Source organism: Seriola aureovittata, chromosome 20, assembly GCF_021018895.1.
Source record: "Seriola aureovittata isolate HTS-2021-v1 ecotype China chromosome 20, ASM2101889v1, whole genome shotgun sequence".
NCBI lineage: Eukaryota > Metazoa > Chordata > Actinopteri > Carangiformes > Carangidae > Seriola > Seriola aureovittata.
The window spans coordinates 13,496,067-13,517,155 of record NC_079383.1 but is presented as its reverse complement, the minus strand read 5'-3'; the positions used below and the strand labels follow the sequence as shown (position 1 = coordinate 13,517,155).

Below are 21,089 nucleotides of genomic sequence, written 5' to 3'. Positions count from 1 at the left end.
CAAGATACAACCACCTACCACTTGTTGAGACACCTGATCCAGATTTAAACGATGAGTAATTGGCCAATCCCAGAGGGTGTGTGTTTTGTCACAGATAATACGCTGTGTACTGTGTACCCAATTTACAGACTAAATCACAAAATCTGCGGGAATTACTATCTTAAGTCACACTATCTCTGCATCAAAGAAAACTTTATCCTACTTTATCCTACACCTTTCCAAGTCTCTTTCTTAGGATCTTAGTCTACAAGTTAAAAGAAACGATTCAGAGACAAGGCTGCACACCATTGTACAACTGTCTTTCAAATAACTTCTAATATCCATGAGAATTGATGTCAAAAGATCCATGATAATGCCTGCATTCTGCATGTCTACTGTACCCTTAGTGCAACCTGCTTAATGCAGGCAGACTCTTGTGTAAACACCCAGCTGCTGGATGATGAAATCACCATGCTTCACTACACGTTGAATTAAAGTGTTTGAGATGAGACAATGTGGACTGCTCTCCACATGGTGCAGAGCCAGGCTGAGAGAAGCACTTGAATGCTGAGCACATCTCAGCTTCCCATGACCACGAGCTGCAGTTGTGCCTGTTAAAACAGACTGACGTCTCTTTTACGTCATTGTATGGGAGAGGATGTTACATAAAACTAAAAGAAATCTGGCTGTTTGACCTCATCTTTCTTAAGTCAAATATGACATTCAACAAAAGTGTGATGGTTACATTGATCACATGAATCCACTATTAACTTATACTTAATGAGCTCATTCCAGAAACAGTGTGGTAAATTATGGAAAATGCCAAGGCTTGCCAGCAGAGACTTCAGACTTTTTAGACTTCTATCTAAAGTAAAACAGAATGTGGCTTGTGGTGTAAATGTGCATTCAACTTTTTTCAATGCATCATTATTTGGGTTTTTGTACTGCATAAGTAGTTTGTTTTTACAGTAGCCTCACATGGTTGAACAAAAGACTGCTTGGTTCAATCTGTCTGAAGTGAAGTTTTGCATAATTCAATTCTAAAAGAATTTATGCTCTTCCTGCTTCAAATGCCAATTATCTGAGAAGTTGCTGCTTCTAAAAGAAGTTATGTCCTAAAAATCAGTCAAAAGGATACTGTAAGAACTTTCAAATCGAGTTGAGTTCAAGCAGGAAAAGTCATTGCCACCTTGACAACAACTGGTGATATGTAACAAAGGAGGACTAAAGCAAAGGTGTAACAATAATAACAAGAAAAACATATCTGTATTTTCAATTAAATATGTAAATGCCTAGTTAGATTTTCAGTACATGGTCATTGACCTGGCTTCTATTTAGCAGGTCGTGATAAAGAAAGATGTCAGAAATGCTGCAAGAGTCACTTTCTACCTTAAGAGAAGATCTATTCTCTGTTCTGGGTCTCCTGAAGTCCTCCACACAAGAAGCCACTGGGAAGTCTTAAAGGCACACATGGACTTGGAACCATGTCAGAGGATGTTCTGAAGCTCACAGTCTAAAAATCAAAAAAGGAAAATAGATGTGAAAACAACTCTATTTTGCACATTATCATGAATTCTGCACACGTGTCTGCTTGTGAAAATGTTTAAAAGTGTGAAGAGTTTACAGTAAACCATCTGTTACTAATGTTTTTGTTTATTTGTGCAATAAAAATGAGTGCAATAGAAATGACCAAGGGATTCACAGATTATTTACTCTTGTTGCTATAATTAAAAAGCTGTCTTGTGAACTTTTAAACTTTGAGAAATTTAATATTTAATCAAGGGTGTTTTTGTACTTTGCTACACATTAAATCACTCAATCACTACAGAATACAAATACTGTCCAAAATCTATACATACTGGTTCAAGCATGACCTCACCAAAAGTTCAACCTCTCACATTGAATGGTCAGTTAGCCCAAGAGCCGACCGACTGACTTTCAGTGTTCAACTTAAAGAATCAAGTCTGAACTCTGACTTTGACTTTGTAAAACAATACAGGAAATACTGCACAGTTTTCTGTCTACGTTTTACTTTTCATAATTACCTTGATTTATTTATTTCTCACAATTACAAGTAGATTTATACTAGTCTTTTCTAGTTTTTTTTTCTATAGATTACATTTGCAGTGAGGTCACAGCATTTTTAGTTATTAGTTAGGGTATAATGGTAAAACTTTCCTGATCACATCCTAAATTAAGGTTTTAACTGAGGGATTTAATTTCAGTGGGTCTGTTTAGGACAAATGTAGAAATGCAGAAATAGACGGTATTGTCTGAGGATGCTTACCAGGACCTTTTAAATCACAGGCAGTGACTGCTTACCATCTGTATGAATACAATATGACTTCCACCTAACTGAAATATTCATACTAGAGAACAGATGGCACCCTTTGCTCTGCTCCCTATTCTGGTCCCATATGCACTTTTATCTTGCTTACGAGCTTGTAGACCTTTCTATGTGTGTTCTAAGTGCATGTGTAACACCTCATGTTGAGTATTTTGTGGCTTTAGAATTACCTGCGGATGCTTTTACTATATACTCAAAACACAATGTGCCACCACTGAGCAAAACAGAGGAACATTAGGGTCACACCAAGCTCATTAAAATGGCAGCTTATAGCCTCAAAAGCAGCACTGTCTGGCTTTCATATTGGCTTTTCATCATTAATAAGTCTCCATACTGCTCTTAATTTGCCAATCATCAATCTTTATTACATTTCTATTAACAGGCACTGCCATATTATGAGTCAGACATTAACGGCTTAAAAATTATGAATTCACCTCAATCACAAAGACATAACCCAGAACATCTTCTTAATTAATCTAATCTGAATTCACTTTTTAGCGGTCCATCTAATAGTTAATGAATACTGTATGTAATCATACTAGTTTAGCCTTTTCAAACTACTGATTAGAAATGAATGAAACGGTATGCCCACAGCATGACAAAGTGACGAGGAAACATCAATTGTAGCAGATCACAGGAAAGGGTATAAACAGGAAGGAGAAATCAGGTGAAAAGGTGTACATGCCTATACTTATCATATACTATGTTAAAAATCAAAGAGTCTGCTATTTTACATTTGCACAGTTTTACAAAACACACCTCACAGAAACTTTATAGCTAAGAGTGGGGTATGAATGCTTTTAGAGATTTCACTTATCTACTATCCTTGAGAGGACATTCAGACTTCATAGATGAATGTAAAATAATTACAACACTCATATACAAGCATGAAATTAAGCATGAATCTATTAATTAAGATGAAATAAATTACTGCACTGCTGACTAAACACAGAGGACAGAGGCAAGCATTTGTGCAGCAACATAGAAACATGTCCGCCATTACAAAGACACTTGTTTCTGAGTAATCCATTTGAATTTGTTTGCAGTGCAGTTATAGGCCATTTCACAATCAAAGCAAATGATAATGTTTGTTTTCATCACTAGTTTCAACCAAATCAGATTCTAAACAATTACTTTTAAACTCCCTTATGAACAGAGTGCTTGCAGGTGTGATTGGGATTTTTATTTAACATGCAGATCAACAATGCAGAGCATGCAGTATGCTTACTGACAAGACTTCCACTGCAATCAAAGCTGTGCTGAACATTTGTACACTAGCCTTCTTGTCTGAGAGTGAAAAACTGTTTCACCAAAGGTTCTACTCATTCTGTCAACAAATGTTTAATTTTTGCTAGGTTAACAGAGGATAGTCAGGCAAATGATGATCAGGATGTTTCAAAAACTTGCTCGATATAAAGACTCTGTTTTTGTCATCTATAATATCAGAATAACAGAAAATGGCATCACATTAGGCACTGCTTTCAAATTCTCCCTAGTAAGTTCATATTTGCTTTAGCAATTTGGAGAAAACCACGAAATGTGTCAGACTGTGAATTCTCTATAGTTTGAGTTAAGCTGAATATAGCTGTATGAATAGCTAAACAAAATAATAATAATAAAAAACAAGAAATTGCTATATGTCTTTTCTGGTGTAGTTTTTCTAGTGACACATCATCAAACCAATGCAATCATTGTTTTTCTTTGCAGAGTACAGGCTCTTTAACTTATTTGTCAATACAAAACACTGGCATGTAAAGAATTTAGCACCGTTTCTAATTACACTACCTTTATTTGGCGCAGCTATGGGAAAACACCAATTGCATAATGGGAAAAAGAATCTCTCCTTCGAGCCGGATTCGAACCAGCGACCTAAGGATTACCATGTATCCACTACAGTCCTCCGCTCTACCAACTGAGCTATCGAAGGGAGCTGCTTAAAACCATGGACCTATAATCTTATGAAATCATACATAAGAATCGTGTACACAAGCACAAGCAAAGATGAACGATGTCGAATGAACGCAATTTCGCTTTCGTCGCTACATTTCGTTTAAGCTGAAATGACCTAGACTTATGCAAAATCGTTGAAATTATACCGTGTTCTAGGAGACCCTGTCATTAATGTCACGTTACAGAGACGTGAACATAACAAACTTCGAAAACAATGAGCAGCTCATGCAATTAAATCACGAATGAACGTTAAAGTTAAGTGCTAGCGTTAGTTTGCTGTTGACATTAACGTAACTAAATTAGCTAGCGCTTCACCTTACTTTCTGCATAACACAAAAAACTTCTTCAGGTACTGAACAACAAATAACAGAGCAATATGAGAACAAACTACGGCTAGTGTCAAATACTAGCAGCGGGAGTAGCTAGTTTCGAAGGGGAATTAGCTCAAATGGTAGAGCGCTCGCTTAGCATGCGAGAGGTAGCGGGATCGATGCCCGCATTCTCCAATGTTCCTTTTTGTTTACATAAAATTGTACCAATTCACATCAAAGTATTACCTTCCCATCGGGTTGTTTTTAATTTATTTACTTGACTGCTTACTTTAACAATGGAGTAACATATAACAAAGGTTAGTCACAACCCTAGTGTGTGATAGCATTAAGCTAGTTTTCGTTAGCAAGTGCAAAGATCTAGCTAGCTTAACTATTACTAGACAAAAACTTGGTACCTACTAATTTTACAGACGCGAAAATTTGTTCAATGCTAAGTAAAATACTGCTTTCCATTCCAGCTGTAATTTGCTTTTGTTGTAACATACCTTCTAGTAGGCATTGTCATCTTGGTGTAAAAAATTACTGCTTGGAAGATTGGATATTTATCGCTTTAGACAACTTGCATCACCTGTGATGGTGCTAGCAAGTGTGTCCCCGTCACGTGTCTCGTTTTCTTAAAAAGTTAGCATGTTACATGTTTAACAGGTGCTTATGTCTGGGCTTAGCACAGATATTGACTTTTGAGTGTATACCTTTTCTATAGATACAGCTATTCGTCCATTGTTTAAACATATTTTGTTACATGAGTGCTTAAGCACAGATGCATCATTAAAATGACATTAAAAATGACTTCATTTAATTGTTAGCATACTATAGCTGACACTGAGCATACTGCTGCTGATAACACACATACACACACACACACACGCACACGCACACTGTTCAAACACCCAGTCACCTCTGATAGCAGTGTAGAGTCTGGTAGGCAGCTGTTCAGTACTGCCCTACACAGTTTCAAATATGGGCAAGGTAAAAATGGCAACCTGTGACATGACAGCAATAGCTGCTAAAAACAGAACTGACACCAGCAAGATAGCAGCCCACACCCGTTAGGACAAGAGCAGCAGGCCCACTCTCCAGCCTGACTCTAGGCCTACCGTAGATTGATTTTAGAAAACGGACGAGAAACTTTACCTGTAGTTTTGTTAAGTTAGGGTTTGCCACTCTTTTATGCTTGGATAAACGTTTTTGTTTCAAAATGAATACCATGGATAACTTGGAGAAACAGCTGATTTGTCCCATATGCTTGGAAATGTTTACAAAACCTGTGGTCATCCTACCCTGCCAGCACAACCTCTGCAGAAAATGTGCCAATGATGTTTTCCAGGTAAGGAACTGAACAAAATGCCACTGATTTGTTTTGAACATTATGGGAAACATTTATAATCTCAAATAGCGGTGTTGTTTTGTATTAACATCTCCAGCTAACAGTCTGTCATTCGACCCATTGGTATTTTTACTTGCCCTATATCTTTGATGTAGTAAAGACTCAGATAGTAACTACATGACATATATAACAGATGTACTGTATAGTCTAACATGAAAGTGTATAGGTTTAGTCAGAAAATAAGCACTTTATGTATCACAGCTAATCATAAACAAACATTTAAGGCTGTGTTTATGAACATTATTAATCTAAAAAAAATCATTAAACATCAGTGAACATTTAGAAGTTGGATTTAGTTGTTGTTAAGTGGTCCCTAAAACACTTCTCAACCAATATGAACATTTTGGTGATGGGGTTACACTTTTGTAACATTTCATAACTGCTTAAATTCAATTTTACAGGTGAGATGAATGTATCCATTGAAACCCTGTGTCATCATACTAAATATTGGGCTTTTAAATGTTTAACTGCTTACAGGCTTCAAACCCATACCTTCCAACAACAAGAAGTGGCTCATTGACGTCTGGTGGCCGCTTCCGATGCCCATCCTGCAGACATGAGGTGGTTCTGGACAGGCATGGTGTTTACGGGCTTCAGAGGAATCTGCTTGTTGAAAATATTATTGATATGTTCAAGCAGGAGTCAAGCAGGTGAGGCAGATCAGACACACATTCAGTCTCTCTTGATATAACACAAAATCAAAGGAAATTATCAGCACTTGTACACCTTGACTGCTCAGTGACAGGCTTTGTTTATCAGTCAAAGCTGCCTTTACCCATGGGGGCAGTGAATAAAGCTAGTAAAGGAGAATTAGGACAAATTGGTTGTGTGATGGCACGAAGTGTAGCAGTTGCTGGTGTGGCCTTAGTGCCAGTGGCGTCTGAGTCAGAGTGCTGGACTGGGTGCCAAGAGGTTTTCTAGTTTTAGTAATATGTCTACACAGATGATTCCCTAATGTGAGTAGTTGACTGTATAGCCAAAAGGCTTGTATGACATAAGATCCACAACACTCACAAACCCTGGAGGCTCAACCTCAGTATGGATCAAGATGATGTGGGAAATAACATATTTTATGGACAATTAACTGATACATTGAGTAATTCTTGTGGGATGAATTGTCCTGAAAATGTTGGTCTGAGTTATTCAGAAAAGGCAGAAATTATTAAAAAATCAATCAATCTGCAACCAGACCTGTATAATGCACAGTGTAAGTGTAATGCTGATGTATTGATTACAGTGCTGACAGATCATGTGATGGATCATCCATAAACTACTGACATGTGTGCCTTTGACATTATCAAGCTGACATTATACATCACATCATTATGCACGTTAATCTGGAAGGTACCACTGTTTTCTTTGCACCTCGACAGCAGCAAGCCAGAGCCGGAGAGAAAGGAAGAAACGCCCATGTGTGATGTCCATGAGGAAGAAAAGATCAATATTTTCTGTGTGACCCACGGAGTGCCCACATGCTCCATGTGTAAAGTTTTTGGAGCTCACAAAGATTGTGAGGTGGCACCTATTAACAGCATTTATGAGACAAAGAAGGTGAGGCCTGAAATACCTGAAATACTCATGGAGGCCATGAATACTGTGAATCAGATAGATAGATAGATAGATAGATAGATAGATTTGTGAAAATGTATCATGTCTAAATAATGTTATTTCTCAAAAAGAAAACATGAACATCTCAATATGACCATCTTTCATCGTGATGTACATTTAACATGCATCAGAAACTTTGTCCCAGATTTGATTCACACTTGATTTTAGGTGTTTACTCTGCCATGTCATTGCCCCCCAGACAGAGCTGAGTGACGGGATTGCCATGATGGTTGGGAACAACGACCGGATGCAAGGCATCATTAGTCAGCTAGAGGAAGCCTGTCGTGCCATAGAGGTCAGTGTCCAACTGCTGCAGCGCCTGGCCGCTCAGTCACGCAGCAAGACTCGCTCAGTGCACACACTAATGCACCTGCACTCACCTGCACAGACGTACCGACAGACTAATGTGTCCTTGTCATCACCACTCTCGCTGCTTTTATCTTTTTATCTGTCTGTGAGATTTAGACAGAGAGGTGGAGAGAGGAAAATTAATGTTATGATGCCTCAGTCGGTCTTACTCTCTCTTTTCCGCGTTTTCTTCTTCATGCACTTAGCAGGGCGCCCCTGTCTCTGGCCCACTGACATTAAGAACGAGCAGTGTAATTGATGGGGGGAGAACAGACAGCTTTCCTATGGTTCACGTGCCACAGTTGGCTTTAGTGGAGAGGAAGCTGGAGTGGCTCCAGTCCCCCATGCGTCGCCCTCAGTGGTGTCACTCAGGACGGACATGCAGAATGAGCCTCACTGTCCTCCCTGCACATATGGCACTACCACATGAGCGGAAGACAGGCTAAACACAAAATTTGTCGTTTACAGTATTTACTCACACGTACACAGAAGGCAACAACTATCTCCTCATTTTTGTTGTGTTCGATCTTTGGTTTTACATACAGTACATTTGTCACCCAGAGGACTGTGATGAATGATTAATTATGGATTTCTCACTTATGGAGCGTATAGGAGAATGGTCGGAGGCAGAAGACTCTGGTGTGTGAGAAGTTTGACCACCTGTACTCCATCCTGGAGGAGAAGAAGAGGGAGATGAGTCAGAAGGTGACGGCTGAACAGGAAGAGAAGGTGAACTATATCCGGGGCCTGACCAGGAAGTACGGAGACCACCTGGAGGAGAGTTGTAAGATCGTGGAAAAGGGGATCCAGACCATGGAGGAGCCAGAGATGGCCTTATTCCTGCAGGTCAGAGTCAGAATGGGTGACCAAAATGGGTTTTAATTTTGGCATAAACTCCATATAAAATGGTTACACTTATTGATATTTTATGTATAAGCTGAATGGATATTTAGTCTTTATTTCTCTTATCTCTTTCAGAACACAAAGCCTCTCCTCAAAAAGTTAGTACATGTTTTTATGCATCCATAATTACACCTACAATGGGTAAGGAGAAATACAGTATGTTTGCTATGTAAAGAAGGTGACATATTTTTCTAATTTAACACTGTTAAACACTACTACTGGATATGTTTTCTTTTTAGCGCCTGTTTATTCTTTCAGTTTTTTTTTATTTTTTTTTATTTTCTAGTGAGTCATTTACCACATTTATATCAGAGCCTACACATAAAATCACCAGCCTAATGCAGCAAGCAAGGTTACACCTGCTGTCTGGAAGCTTCACGGAAAGTAATTCTGTGAAATGTAGCAAATCCCTGTCTTTAGCAGCGGCATCCCAAAATAACTTGTGGAATGTGCTAAACATCACAGATTGATGATATGGAACGAGTGCTACATTGACTATCTGAGGGTGAATTTGTCCTATAAATACCCTAATTGCACTTTTTGCACTCAGGATTGCAGAAGCATCCAGTACAGCGCACTTGGATAAAGTTGAGCGCGGCTACGAGAATATGGATCACTATAACGTTGACTTCAAGAAAGAGAGCAAGGCCCTGCGTGGCATCGACTTCATCGAAGGTGAAAGGACACAGATTGGTCGCGACTGCAGTTTACTGCGTATAGCTCAGTTATCTGACCGCCTTGTTCCGTTTTACAGATGATGACGTCGAGTATGAAGAGGATGAAGCGGGAGAGGTAGAGGCTGAGGAAGGAGAGGGGGCCCAGACTGTTTCTGGAGGCAGTACTGTTACAGCCGCCTCCGTCCAACCTACTCCCCCCCAGCAGATAAACTCATCCCCCAGCGCAGCCTCAACCTAGCTGTCAGCCGCTGGCACAGACGACACCTAAACCGGGAGCAGGATAAGTGTTGCTCCTAGATGTTGATTTCAGGTCAATTGTGATACTTTTTCTCCCAGATTGGGGAGCAGTGAGACAGATTTAGATCGGTGCCAGAGGGAAAGTCTTGAGTTACTGAGGTAAATGTAAATGAAGAGACAGAAGTATTTGTTCACTTCTTTATCTCTTATTGTGATTGTGTTAGCGTGCATCATTTCATACTGACTGATCTTATGCTTTTTTTTTTCTATTAAATAAATGTTTTGGTTCTTCCTTTTCAGTCTGGATAAACTGAATGACAGACAGGCTATGAGTTCCAAAATTCAGATATGGTCAAGTTCATTTTTTATGTAGCTGACCTTTTCCAACTCCCAGCTTAAACTACATCATTAGACAGATAGACGAGAGTGCGTCAGGTTTTCCTCGCTGTTGTATATTTTAATGACTGATATAACTTTATGAGTAGGGTAGCCCAAGCAAAAAACTGTCACTGTGACATTTCAGTATTTCATACACACAACCGGCTTGCAATATGTGATCATATTCTTTGTTGTGCAACACAGGTATATTTTCCTATTACAGACAAAATGTCACATTTTGCAATGTTACGGTTTATTATATGTGTCATTAAAACTGAATTGTACAAACAACTTCAAGTATTTCTCAAGTCTTGGTTGTTACCAGATTAACAAACAGAACAAAAGCCCTCAGTTTCATCTTCCTGCCACACGTGTCGCTCTGCTTCAGGTCTGTGCATGGTCTGAATTTGCAATGAATTAGATTTTGTGTAACACTCATCCGTGTCTGTGTGTGTGCGCGCATGTGTAAAGGAAAAAGACTTATTACTCTCTTTCTCGCTCCCTTTATCTATTCTTCACACTTCTTTTTCATTTATTTCTGTCAAAGGGAATCTAGCTAGAAAAGGCCTTAGTGCTCTTTTTATAGCTGCTTCAGACAGTTATAAGATCCCTCAGTGATGTATGGCTGTCGTACCACTCCTGCCCACAGCCTACTGTACGGCTGAGGCTGAAGTGAGCCTCAGGCTGTCACTCATGTATTTGCTGCCTTGCGATGGTCTCACCTTGCTGTGACTCCACTATTGAGGTAGTCCACCATGTAGTCCCATCTAATTATTGTACACCATCTCTCACTGAGTTGGATCCTTTACAAATGGGCTCAATGCAGCGCTAAGCCCCAAGTTGCTAAGTGGGCCAAACAGAATAGGATGACTCACATCCACAGCTCTTGTTTAGTTTACCCTGACACTGTGGGTCAAGGATCAACACAGCATGCACGTACACACAGACACACACACAGTGTCTTTCACACTCATTAGCTATCAGTGGTGCCTCTTTGAGCCGTCTGTGGTTGTCTTTTGCTGGTATAATGAGAATTGCCTCTTGAGGATTAAGGGTTTAGGAGAAAGGATGCTGTGTGAATGTTCTTCACCTGCATGGCTGCAGCCGCTCTTAACAGCAGCCTTCTGTTAATTTTTGTTGTTACAGCTTTTGTGTGTGTGTATGTGTGTGTATTGGAGAGGAGGCACTGTGTTAACCCACGACTTGGCTCCAGAGCAATGCCATGGTTACACACGTGTACGATTTTTTGTATTCAGATAGAAAAAACATTCTCAGTCAATCGATATCTGTGTAGGCAAGTCTCAAGATGCAGTGGTCATTTGAGCTCGCTCCAAGTAAATGTTTTTTTTTGTGTTTTACCTTGAAACATTTCTCCAATCTGCAAATTTGTATGTCAAGAAACAGTTGGAAAGTGTATGTTAATCAAATTAGTAATTAAAGTAGCTGGGAATAGTTTGTTTTCATGGGAGTTATTATTAACTCATTTGTAAGGATGTCCACAGAGAAGTGTAAGCATTGCTTTTAATTTTTTATTAAAAAATATAGATATAAGACGTTCTCTTGCACAACAGAAAATGACTGGTTGCACATAAGTTTATTAACAAACATAAATATCATAAATACAGTGATCCATAATCCAAAACAGAATGCCAATTTTGTCAATGCAGTATTTCATGTCTTAAACAGAAATATGTCATCTCAAATGTGAAGAACGTGTAATTCCACAGATTTGACACCAACATTAAAATGGCAGGGTACAATCGGATCATTATAAGTCAAGCCCGTTTATGCTCCATAGTTTGAGGTTAAAGCTATAAATAATAGAGTGATACAGCAGCACTATATTGTACAGAGCATGTTTTGTGCTGATGGTAAAAATGCAAAAAGAAAGAAAGAAAGAAAAGAAAAAGAAAGAAAGTAAAGAAAGGGAAAGGAGATCTTTGGCGGACTGGAAAGAGGTCTTCATTTCCCGAAGAGCTCCATCATTCTTCTGTTATTTTGCGCCTGCTGGGCCAGCTGTTCCGCCCTGGACATCTCCATCATCTCCCGAAGAAGGTGGAAGGTCAGATCCAGGGATATCGGCGGATCCTCGGACCTCCTTCCCCTCTCCATCGACTCGTCCCCGCGGTCTCCGAAGCCGCTGATAAGCGCCCTGATGTTCCCAACTTTCCCTTGTAAAAGACGCCGCGTCAGCTGGAGTTGCAAGGCTCTGTTGTAGATGGCAGGTGATCCGCCGGGATACATGGACGATGATGGGAAAGAGTTAGAGTCCCCGTTACCCAGTCGGATGAAATACTCCTCTCCGAGCCGCTCCAGGATGGGGCCAGACTGCTGCTGCTGCTGCTGCTGCTGCTGCTGCTGGGAGTTTTGGGTTTGGGGAGCTGGGACGCGCAGAGCACCGCCAGGGCTCTCAATAGCCCGACATTCGTAGCGCGGTAAGAAGGCAACTAGCAGAATCACGGTGGTACCAAGTAAATTGAGCTTCATGTCAGGATATCAACAGGAATCTGAGAAGCAAAAGAAATCCCCGGATTATTTTCATGTGATATGTTTGCTTTTCAATTTAACTCTAGTGTGAAATGTGATGCGTAAAGACGAATTTACGCACGTAAAACAGGCACTGCAATAATGTAACGGGTTGGTAACAACGAATTAAAGTGTTAAGAGTTTATTTATTGTTGTAAAACATTTTGTGATTCACCCTCATGTCTATTAGCAATGCGGATGGGTCTCTGAAACTGTGCAATATTTGTGCGTAAAGAGATACTGTATCTGTTTGGCTCATTAATGGATACACTGTGGAAGTTAAACTATTATTGCCTTTACTGACGTTACACTTGTTTCCATTACTATGTAATAAAATCAAGTTTGAAATTACAATGCGATTACTGAGGACTAAAATCCACTTTGTAATCTGGAAAAAAACATTTCTCTAAACGTTTGTAAAAACCAAAGCGCAAGTCGTACCGAGGAAAAGAGAATATGTCACATATGTAGATAAAATAAATGAAGCTTTTCATACCTTCAGTCTTTAGAGGAGGTCCAGTACAGCCGTGTAGGTTGCCAGGTAGTTGGCGAGATGCCGCCCTCCTTCACTTCTTTGAAGAAACAGGTATATAGTTACTTAAAGAGTAGATGCTGAATGGACTTATATAGCCAACCTCACTATAAGTGTCGCGCTCCAAGCTGAGATTGAGTCTGCGCGTTCTTGCATGGGTGTAACGTGAATGGACGCCTCTGACAAAGTGCTTTAGTTTAGATGAGATGAGTCATATGTGAGTGTGCGCGCGTGTGCACGAGCGTCTACCTCTGTGCTTTCAGAATAGGCCCTATAGGTGCCACACCTGCTGGCATTTTTCATCCGACTGAGTTAGTTTAAAAATACATTTTGGAGGTTCTTGAATTGTAAGAGGAAAATACTCTTGAAAGTGAAAGACCGAGTATCAAGTCAAGATGAGTTTGAAATTGTGTTTTTTTTTTTTTCTTGCCTCTCAGTCACAGTTGATCTTCACAATTGTGTGCAGAATCAGATTTCAATGTTCTTTACCTGACAAAAATATCCCTTATTAATTACAAACTACAGTGACTGGTGTTTACGATCAACTTTTGCTTTGCCACATTGTATGAATGATTAATGATTAAAAGACAAACATATTGGGAATGCATCCAGATACAACAGGTAGATTTTGGTGCAGTCTTCAGGGCTGACTTTGTCTCTGTATTGCACCACGCTAATGATTCCAAAGCAGTTTTCCACATCCTGTGTTTTTTCAATGAATGTGCATCTGCAAACAGCTCAGGCTGAGAGAGGGGCATTGTCTCCCAGTGATTCATTGCTGCTGCACATACTACATCACTATCCATGCCACATGGATTCCTCGGCCACCTCTCTCCAGAAGGGGTCTGCAACCACCAAACCACTATTCGTAGATGGAGAGCTCAATCCAACATCAGATAAGCCATTAGAATCTTAAACATGCAGCTGGAATCTTAAACTCGTCTGTTTCACATTTACTTCAGCTATAGTGCAATGCAATGAAACTTCTAATACTAATGTCTGTTTATTCGCGTACAGTAAAACATTACAAATTAACGATGAGCAAAAGTTGGCACAATTCAATTCAAGCACAACATACAGTGTATTCAGAACGTCCTCAGACCCCTTTGGTTTTTTCACATTTCTGCTGCCTCATCCTCAAATAAAGAAAATCATTTTTTTTCGTCATCAATCTAAATTCAATACCCCATAATGCCAAAGCGAAAACAGAATTTTAGAATTTTTCTCAAATTTATTAAAAAGGAAAAACTGAAATATCACCATGACATAAATAATATTAGACACATTGCTATGACACTTGAAATTTAGCCCAGGTGCGTCCCATTTCTCTTGATCATCTTTGAGATGTTTCTAGTCCATCTGTGGTTAATTCAGTTAATTGGACATGATATGGGAAGGCACACACCTGTCTATGTAGGTCTCACAGCTGATAATGCATATCAGAGAAAAGGGAGGAACTGCCTGCAGAGTCTCTCTCAGAGAGAGGATTGTGTTGAGGAACAGATCTGGGGAAGACTACAAAAACATTTCTGCTGAAAAGTTTGGACTCTTCCTGGAGCTAATCAACCAGCCAAACTGAGCAAAGTGACTGAATACTTATGTCAATGTGATATTTCAGTTTTTCCTTTTCAAAAAATTTGCAAAAAAATTCTAAAATTAAGTTTTCACTGTGTCATTATGGGGTATTGAGTTTAGATTGATGAGGTAAAAATTATTATTTTCTATTTTAGCATGCAGGTAGGGAACATAACAAGATGTGAAAAAACCTGAAAGGGTCTGAAGACTTTCTGAATGAACTGTATTTGTTAAGTAACCCTTCACAATATGGTAAAACCCTTCCCATTAATCCTGAGTAGCAAATCCATTTCACCCAGACATTCAGCCCCAGGAAAAACTAAGTTCCAGACATACAGCATATGCAGAGGTCAAAGTGACTTAGCACATACTGTGCACTCAAGTACAACACAGTCAATTTGAGAGTGAGGAGAGGAGAAAATTTGATTTCGTAAATGCACAAGATGGACTTTTCTTAAACATTTCTGCCATCTTGCAAATTTCACACATTATCTGTTGACATTTCAGTGGATCAGAGCGTAGTTTGCGGTCGGCGTGAAATTGTTTCTCCTATAGCCTCTCCACTTTGTCGCTCATCATGCTCCGTGCTGCTCCGGGGGAGGTGTCAGGTCCCATCATGAGAAACACATGTTGCCTGACACAAATAGAAAACACCGCTAGATGACAGAGTGACTGCTTGTGGTCAGCTCATGTCACCTCATTTTCAAATCACTGTCCCTGAACAGATGACTGGGAGAAAAATCCTCTCCTGCGATGCCACACCGGAAAAGACTCAGGCTTAAATTATTATCCCTTTGTTTCCTCAATTAGAGCCAGTCGCTCAGACGATTAGATTAAAATTTAATGATTCCTGCAGGGAAATTGGGATGTTGCCACTTAATATGACCTCTGACTCTGACTCTGACTCTGTCCTGTGCAGGTAGAAAATACAAAAAATGATGAAAATCATGTTTTTCACTGCATTGGATTTAACTGCGTAAAGTTGAATTTCCCCAGCAGATGCTGCAAACTGCTTCTGAGAGGGGATTTCACAGAATCCCTGAAACTCCATGGCAATCGATTCTTTTAATTTATCATTTGCCTTTCTAATTGTGATCAGCTACAAAGAGGGACAAGTGTTTCACAACAAACTGTCCCCTCCTAAGTAATTGGGCCACTTTCCCCAGTAGATTGAGCTGTGTTTTTCCTAATACTTCCGGTGTTCTGCTCGACTTTGACAAACTCATTTTAATAAACAAGGTCACTCTGGCTGTTTAGATGAGAATGAACAGGTATTCTGGTGCTGCTCGCTTGGACTGCAGAGCCCAGGTCACAGCACTTAGACCACCACCTGACCTCAGTCCTGTAGCTCAGGTGTCCTTGTGGTTTATAGCCCAGTGATATAACCTGTTATAAAAACACCTCTTTAATAGGAGTGGGAGCTTGGCCTTTCATCTAAGAAAAAAGACATTGGAAATGTTACAGAAATGGCATTTCTTGTTTTACAATTGACCACAAAACTACCCCAAGCTTTCATTTGACCAGCCCACTGGATTTAAGTAATTAAATGTTTGAAAATATTCAGTCATGGCATTTTAAGACTAAACAGACTCATTAAATATGCAGGATGAAAGCTGCTTATCAGTATCCCCTCTGGTTTACTTGATGCTCAACTATTCTTCAGTGCAAGTCAGGTGCTTTTTAAAAGGAACTATTCTGAATTTGTCCTGATGCAGCTCTCAGCATTTCACAAGCATTGCGTTTGTAATATGAAATATAACAATCTTCCACAGCTCTTGAAATTATCACGTCTTGAAAAATTAAATGTGAGACAGCTGGCTTTCCTGGGCTTTTCCTATGGCTTGCATGCAGCTGAACAGTGTGTGCATCTCCTGCATGAGAACATGTGAAGCAAAGCTGTCCGTAATGCAGCGAAACCCTCAAGGGCCATTCTGTCCATGTGAATCTAGCATGCGTACCTCTGAAGGTGTTAAATCAGAGGGTTTCCTAATGCCTGTTCACACAGTGGATGCCAGTCTCCTCACACAGGGGTCTTGGGGGGAAAATGAGGTCTGTGGAGACAATATTTAATCTATTATATGTCTGAAAGTTTGAACTGCAAAATCCAGCCATGATTATGAACAATCAGGAGACTAAACATCCTCTTTCATTCAAAAAGCTTATCTTTAAATTGGATAGTTGATACTTGGATCTCAGTGCCTGTCTATGCATAATCCACTGAATACATTAAATTAAGGGATAAGTCTGGGGTTTATGTATCATGTTCTTGTTGACAACAAATCCTGTGAAACCTCCAAACCAACAACCTGTCAGCCCCAGCTTTCATTACTTTCTGACATCTCTACCCTGTCTGTGACATTCTGCCTCGAGCCCATCAGTTCCTACCGAAGCCATAAATTTCTATAAAAAGGGCCACGAATACATAGTTTCATTTTTACAAAGGGCTCAATAATTTTCTAGAACAGCTGCGGGCTGTAGTTTTTAGCAAAGGTTGCGCCGACACGAGTAATTGTGTGGAAACAGACAAAAGAAACGGAACTATAAATGTTTTTCGGTGATTGGCCGCGTCACTGGTCCACGTGTGGATTCAGACGACTTTACAGGACCAGAGCGTGTCGCCTTTGGTGTTCAAAATTTAACAAGGAATTGTCTTTTATTCCATTCAGTGCTGACGCAGGAGGTGTCGCTCACTCTTTAGTCAAAATATATATATAATATATATATATATAATACTGTAAGTTGTAACTACTTTCCAATCTATACATTGCACATTGTATATGTGTATGTGTAAATCTTTTCAGGATTTCATCCTCATTCTCCTATGTCCATGAAACAAGATACGTTTGAGAGTTTGGCCCTAATGACAGTTGTGCTTCTGTGCATGATTTCACATTATATTAGGTGATATTTTATTTCAGTGATTCTTATTTGAGTAATTCTTTACTCCAATCCGTGAAGCAGCAGATGTCCCCTCTTAGACGGTGTAGATTTGACTGCTTCGTAATGTTACAAAAATTGCCATTTCTGAGAAATCTAGGGCAAAGCCATTCCATCAAAATTGTAGCCCAGTTTTCTTTGCTCTTTAATAACACACTCTGACCATAATTGGCTCTTTGGGGCTCCTTAATCTGAACATACAATGCCGATACCGTGTTCATTGAGTAGTGTCATGGCTCAGGTTTTGAATAATTTATAACCCAAGTAATTCTGTCAAATTTGATGCTGTTTTTTAAAGTGTGATCAGTGACAGGAGAGCAAAAATAACTCCAGGTCTCAGCACAGAATGACAAACATCATATGCATTGACTTTGACAGTTATCATATGGGTCAATGTGACAGAAAACAGCCAGAGAAAAGAAACATTTCAAATGGTTTTCCTTATTTTAGACTCTATTTTAGCTTGTCTCTGAGCTTCAATGACCTTAAAAATTTCTTTTGCTTTCAGCGCAGCTACCCCTCATTTAAAATAACAATCACAAGCATAAAGGCTGAAATGGCTGAATGGGTTTCTTCCTGTCTCTGTGGATGTCTGTCACTTTGGTCTGTCTTACACCGATCAATGGTGAACTCAGATATGTTTATACAAAGGCTTTTTATCTGGGTTAAGATCCAAAACAAGTTCATAAGACTGAGCAAAGTTGCCAAGATGCAGATTAAATTGGTTTTGGGCTGTTATTATATAACCATTATTTTCTTATGTAATATTTTAAAGTGTGTGGCAAAGAAGTTCCCTGTTGTATGTTTTGTATCGAAGAGCAGATACAGTCAGTTTTGGTGGGTGGAAGATGTATTTGCTGTCCGGAGGAGCGCTAATGAGAGAGAACTGTCAGTGTAGTGAGGGCAGTGTGCTTTATTTTGCTGTCTTTCTTCAACCAAGCATGTCTGTTGCAACTTTTTCACAAGTTACGGTTCAGCGTGAGGATAGCCGAGACTGCAAAAATAACAGCGATACACATACATCACCACACAGCGATGACCAGTTCAGTCAACACAATGCAAAAGGCACGTTTGACATCAATTATGTCAGCGTTCACTTCCTGGATTTTCTCTTCGAGGGGTCGGAGACGTGATATCCTCAGTCTGGGGTGGTGAAAAGTTCATCCAATTGACTGAAAGTCGCCAGTTCGCGAGGAGGCCTCGCCCTCTCTCTATGTGTGTACAAACAGGGGAGCTTTCCTGCTGCTGCTTAAAGCGAATGTGCACAAACCCCCCCCTGAGCCCCCTGAGATGATCGCGCTGGGCATTTGCCCCATAGCACACATAATGGATGTCCTCCACCACATTAGACAGGATGCAAAGCCAGTGAAGATGCAGTGAAATCAGCTGTGTTTGTGCAGGATGAGATGTATTTGTTGTTTTTCAGAAAGTGCATTCAAAATAGTCTAATGAGGAAAACAATAAATGTAGGGGTGGGTTACATATTTTGATGGAGGTCAAAGAGCTGCCCTTTGTGCAGAAATGGGACTATCCTCGCCACAGAAATATAGACTTGATTACAGTGTTTACCGCATTAGAGAATAATTAAAAGAGTGTCCGCGCAATAAAAGCATGCTGTACATAACTGACCTCATTAGCTGAGCATGCTTTACCCTTGAGTAAATCAAATGACTAATCCTTTGTTTTCTTTGTTTCTCTGCAAAGTAGTTGCAATGTATTCCTCTTCTCTCCTTGTTTGTGTAGGTGTCTTGAGTTCCCTCCTTAGTTTCTCTCTGATCATCAGCGAGGAGCTAACAGACGCTGATCACACAGTGGCACCAGGCCAAAATAAAAAAAAATAAAAAACAGACAATCACACCAAACGGCGGCTCAGGGAAAATCTGAGAACAGCACAGGAAAAGAAAAGATACTCGTCTTTTCTTCATAGAGGATTGAGGAAAAAAAACAACAATTCTCTACCGTGAGCGTGAACAAAACTGAACACAAAATACAAATCATGTGGAAAGAAATTGGTTTTGTTACTGTGCAATGAATAAAAATGTTTTTATAATGAATACATTTTGGTGTTGGAAGCATAAAGGGTGCCAGAGAATCATTGCCGGACTGAACTTTGTTCTCTGTCATTAATTCGATGGAGTGACTGTAATTTAAAAGCTTCCAGAGCTCGGCATCAATCAACTGAACTAGTCAAATAAAACTAATGTAATGAATCAATCAGCAGAGATACACACATTAATCTGAGGCTCCTCTGTCAGAAGCCTTTCAACGTCAGGCTTAACCCCTCCAGAGAGAGGAAAGGGTGAATACGCAGTCCAGACGGCCTTATGAGGAGAGATACAGAAAACGCACAGGTAGGAGATAGAGAGGAGGGAGATGTGGTGAGAGATGGATGGCAGGTAGTTGGAAAAGCAAGCTGGTTCCTGTCTCATAAATTCATCAGTGTGAGTGACTGGACGACTCTAAGAGTGACATCGTCTCTATGGAGAGACAGCTGTCAGGCACGGGAGAGGTGCCAGGGACTGCTCTGTCCTTCACTGCCCCACGAACACACACACACACACACATACACACCTTTATCCAGTGATGATGGGAGGTCATCCAACCATTTAGCAGTACAGAGGATGTGATGTAGCTATCCCTGGCGGAGTCAACGTGAGAGGAAACCTGGGTTATGAGTTGTGGGTTGAGGAAATTCTCCAGTTTCTTCAGCTGGTTTTTTTGGTGATTTTGGAGATACGTGGTTTTCTCCGGACAGTAACAACATGTAATTTCTTATATGATAAGCTAAAGTTTCTATCTCCATGTCCTAAGGGTTTCCTAATGCCCCAACTCTCCTAGCAGCCCTAGCTTTAGCCCAGCAAGTGAAGCTTTTTTCTCCTCCTAGTTCTACAAAGTTTTATTTAATGTGTTCAATTTTGCTTAAGGGTATAAAAAAAAAAATTGTTTCTGTTTATTATGTTCTCAATTGCAGCTGCCAGACTCTTGTTATTCTGCCAAGCATATTGACCTTGTGAAAGACTTTGCATCCTGATATGTTTAAGCACCGCTGTGTCTGCGCCCCGAGGATACGCGTGGTCTTCACACACAGCTTCCGAGGTGATGACAGCACATTGCCGGTTGCCTACAATATAATGTAATTTTAAGCACCTCCATCTTTTTCCTCCTTTACACGCTCCTTAGGTTTATCCACTGTCCGCTGCTTTCGGCTGCTTTGGCAGATCTTGTCGTATCCTGCTGGCGGAGCATTGATGCCACTTATCAATGGCTTGTTTTTTTTGGGGGTTTCTTTCCATACATGGTCATCTGAGTGACACCTCTGCAGCCCTGTTGTGTTTGCTTTTGTCCATGTGCTGCAGCTGCTTCTCTCTCACCA

At 40.1% G+C, this 21,089-nt stretch overlaps 3 protein-coding genes and 2 non-coding genes across 7 annotated transcripts in view; 2 read left to right on the top strand and 3 right to left on the bottom strand.

Moving 5' to 3' along the window:
* Positions 1-5,146, bottom strand: part of pde7a (phosphodiesterase 7A) — a 28,461-nt gene extending 23,315 nt beyond the window's left edge. For both annotated transcript variants that reach the window (XM_056363845.1, XM_056363846.1), the window contains exons 1-2: positions 5,094-5,146; positions 1,369-1,492 (exon numbers count right to left, since the gene is read on the bottom strand). The gene's annotated coding sequence lies outside the window, so the exon portion shown is untranslated. The remainder of the gene's footprint in view (positions 1-1,368; positions 1,493-5,093) is intronic.
* trnay-gua (transfer RNA tyrosine (anticodon GUA)) lies at positions 4,168-4,253 on the bottom strand. Its single transcript is given in 2 exon segments — positions 4,168-4,203; positions 4,217-4,253. It is a non-coding gene; the product is annotated as a tRNA-Tyr (tRNA).
* Positions 4,710-4,782, top strand: trnaa-agc (transfer RNA alanine (anticodon AGC)). The gene has a single exon. It is a non-coding gene; the product is annotated as a tRNA-Ala (tRNA).
* A 354-nt stretch (positions 5,147-5,500) lies between the features above and the next one.
* Positions 5,501-10,443, top strand: trim55b (tripartite motif containing 55b). 2 transcript variants are annotated; one of them, XM_056363848.1, is made up of 8 exons: positions 5,501-5,935; positions 6,473-6,645; positions 7,372-7,546; positions 7,803-7,898; positions 8,564-8,797; positions 8,930-8,952; positions 9,405-9,529; positions 9,609-10,443. In XM_056363848.1, exons 1-8 carry the CDS (start codon positions 5,807-5,809, stop codon positions 9,767-9,769), a joined length of 1,116 nt encoding a protein of 371 aa, XP_056219823.1. In that variant the 5' UTR covers positions 5,501-5,806; the 3' UTR covers positions 9,770-10,443. The 2 variants fall into 2 exon arrangements, with proteins under 2 accessions (XP_056219823.1, XP_056219822.1); XM_056363847.1 differs by having other exon boundaries at positions 5,510-5,935; positions 7,369-7,546.
* Positions 10,444-11,723: 1,280 nt separating this feature from the next.
* crhb (corticotropin releasing hormone b) lies at positions 11,724-13,366 on the bottom strand. Its single transcript, XM_056363850.1, has 2 exons — positions 13,169-13,366; positions 11,724-12,653 (listed from the first exon to the last, which is right to left on the bottom strand). The coding sequence occupies exon 2, from the start codon at positions 12,631-12,633 to the stop codon at positions 12,109-12,111; it is 525 nt and encodes a 174-aa protein (XP_056219825.1). The 5' UTR covers positions 12,634-12,653; positions 13,169-13,366; the 3' UTR covers positions 11,724-12,108.
* Positions 13,367-21,089: the final 7,723 nt, after the last annotated feature.

Excerpts from the sequence above, each read along its gene's own strand:
- trim55b (XM_056363847.1), top strand. The coding sequence starts at position 5,807 with ATGAATACCATGGATAACTTGGAGAAACAGCTGATTTGTCCCATATGC. Across the intron at positions 8,953-9,404 it reads ACAAAGCCTCTCCTCAAAAA|GATTGCAGAAGCATCCAGTA; the intron begins GTTAGTACATGT and ends TTTTGCACTCAG. Across the intron at positions 9,530-9,608 it reads TGGCATCGACTTCATCGAAG|ATGATGACGTCGAGTATGAA; the intron begins GTGAAAGGACAC and ends TCCGTTTTACAG.
- crhb (XM_056363850.1), bottom strand. The coding sequence starts at position 12,633 with ATGAAGCTCAATTTACTTGGTACCACCGTGATTCTGCTAGTTGCCTTC.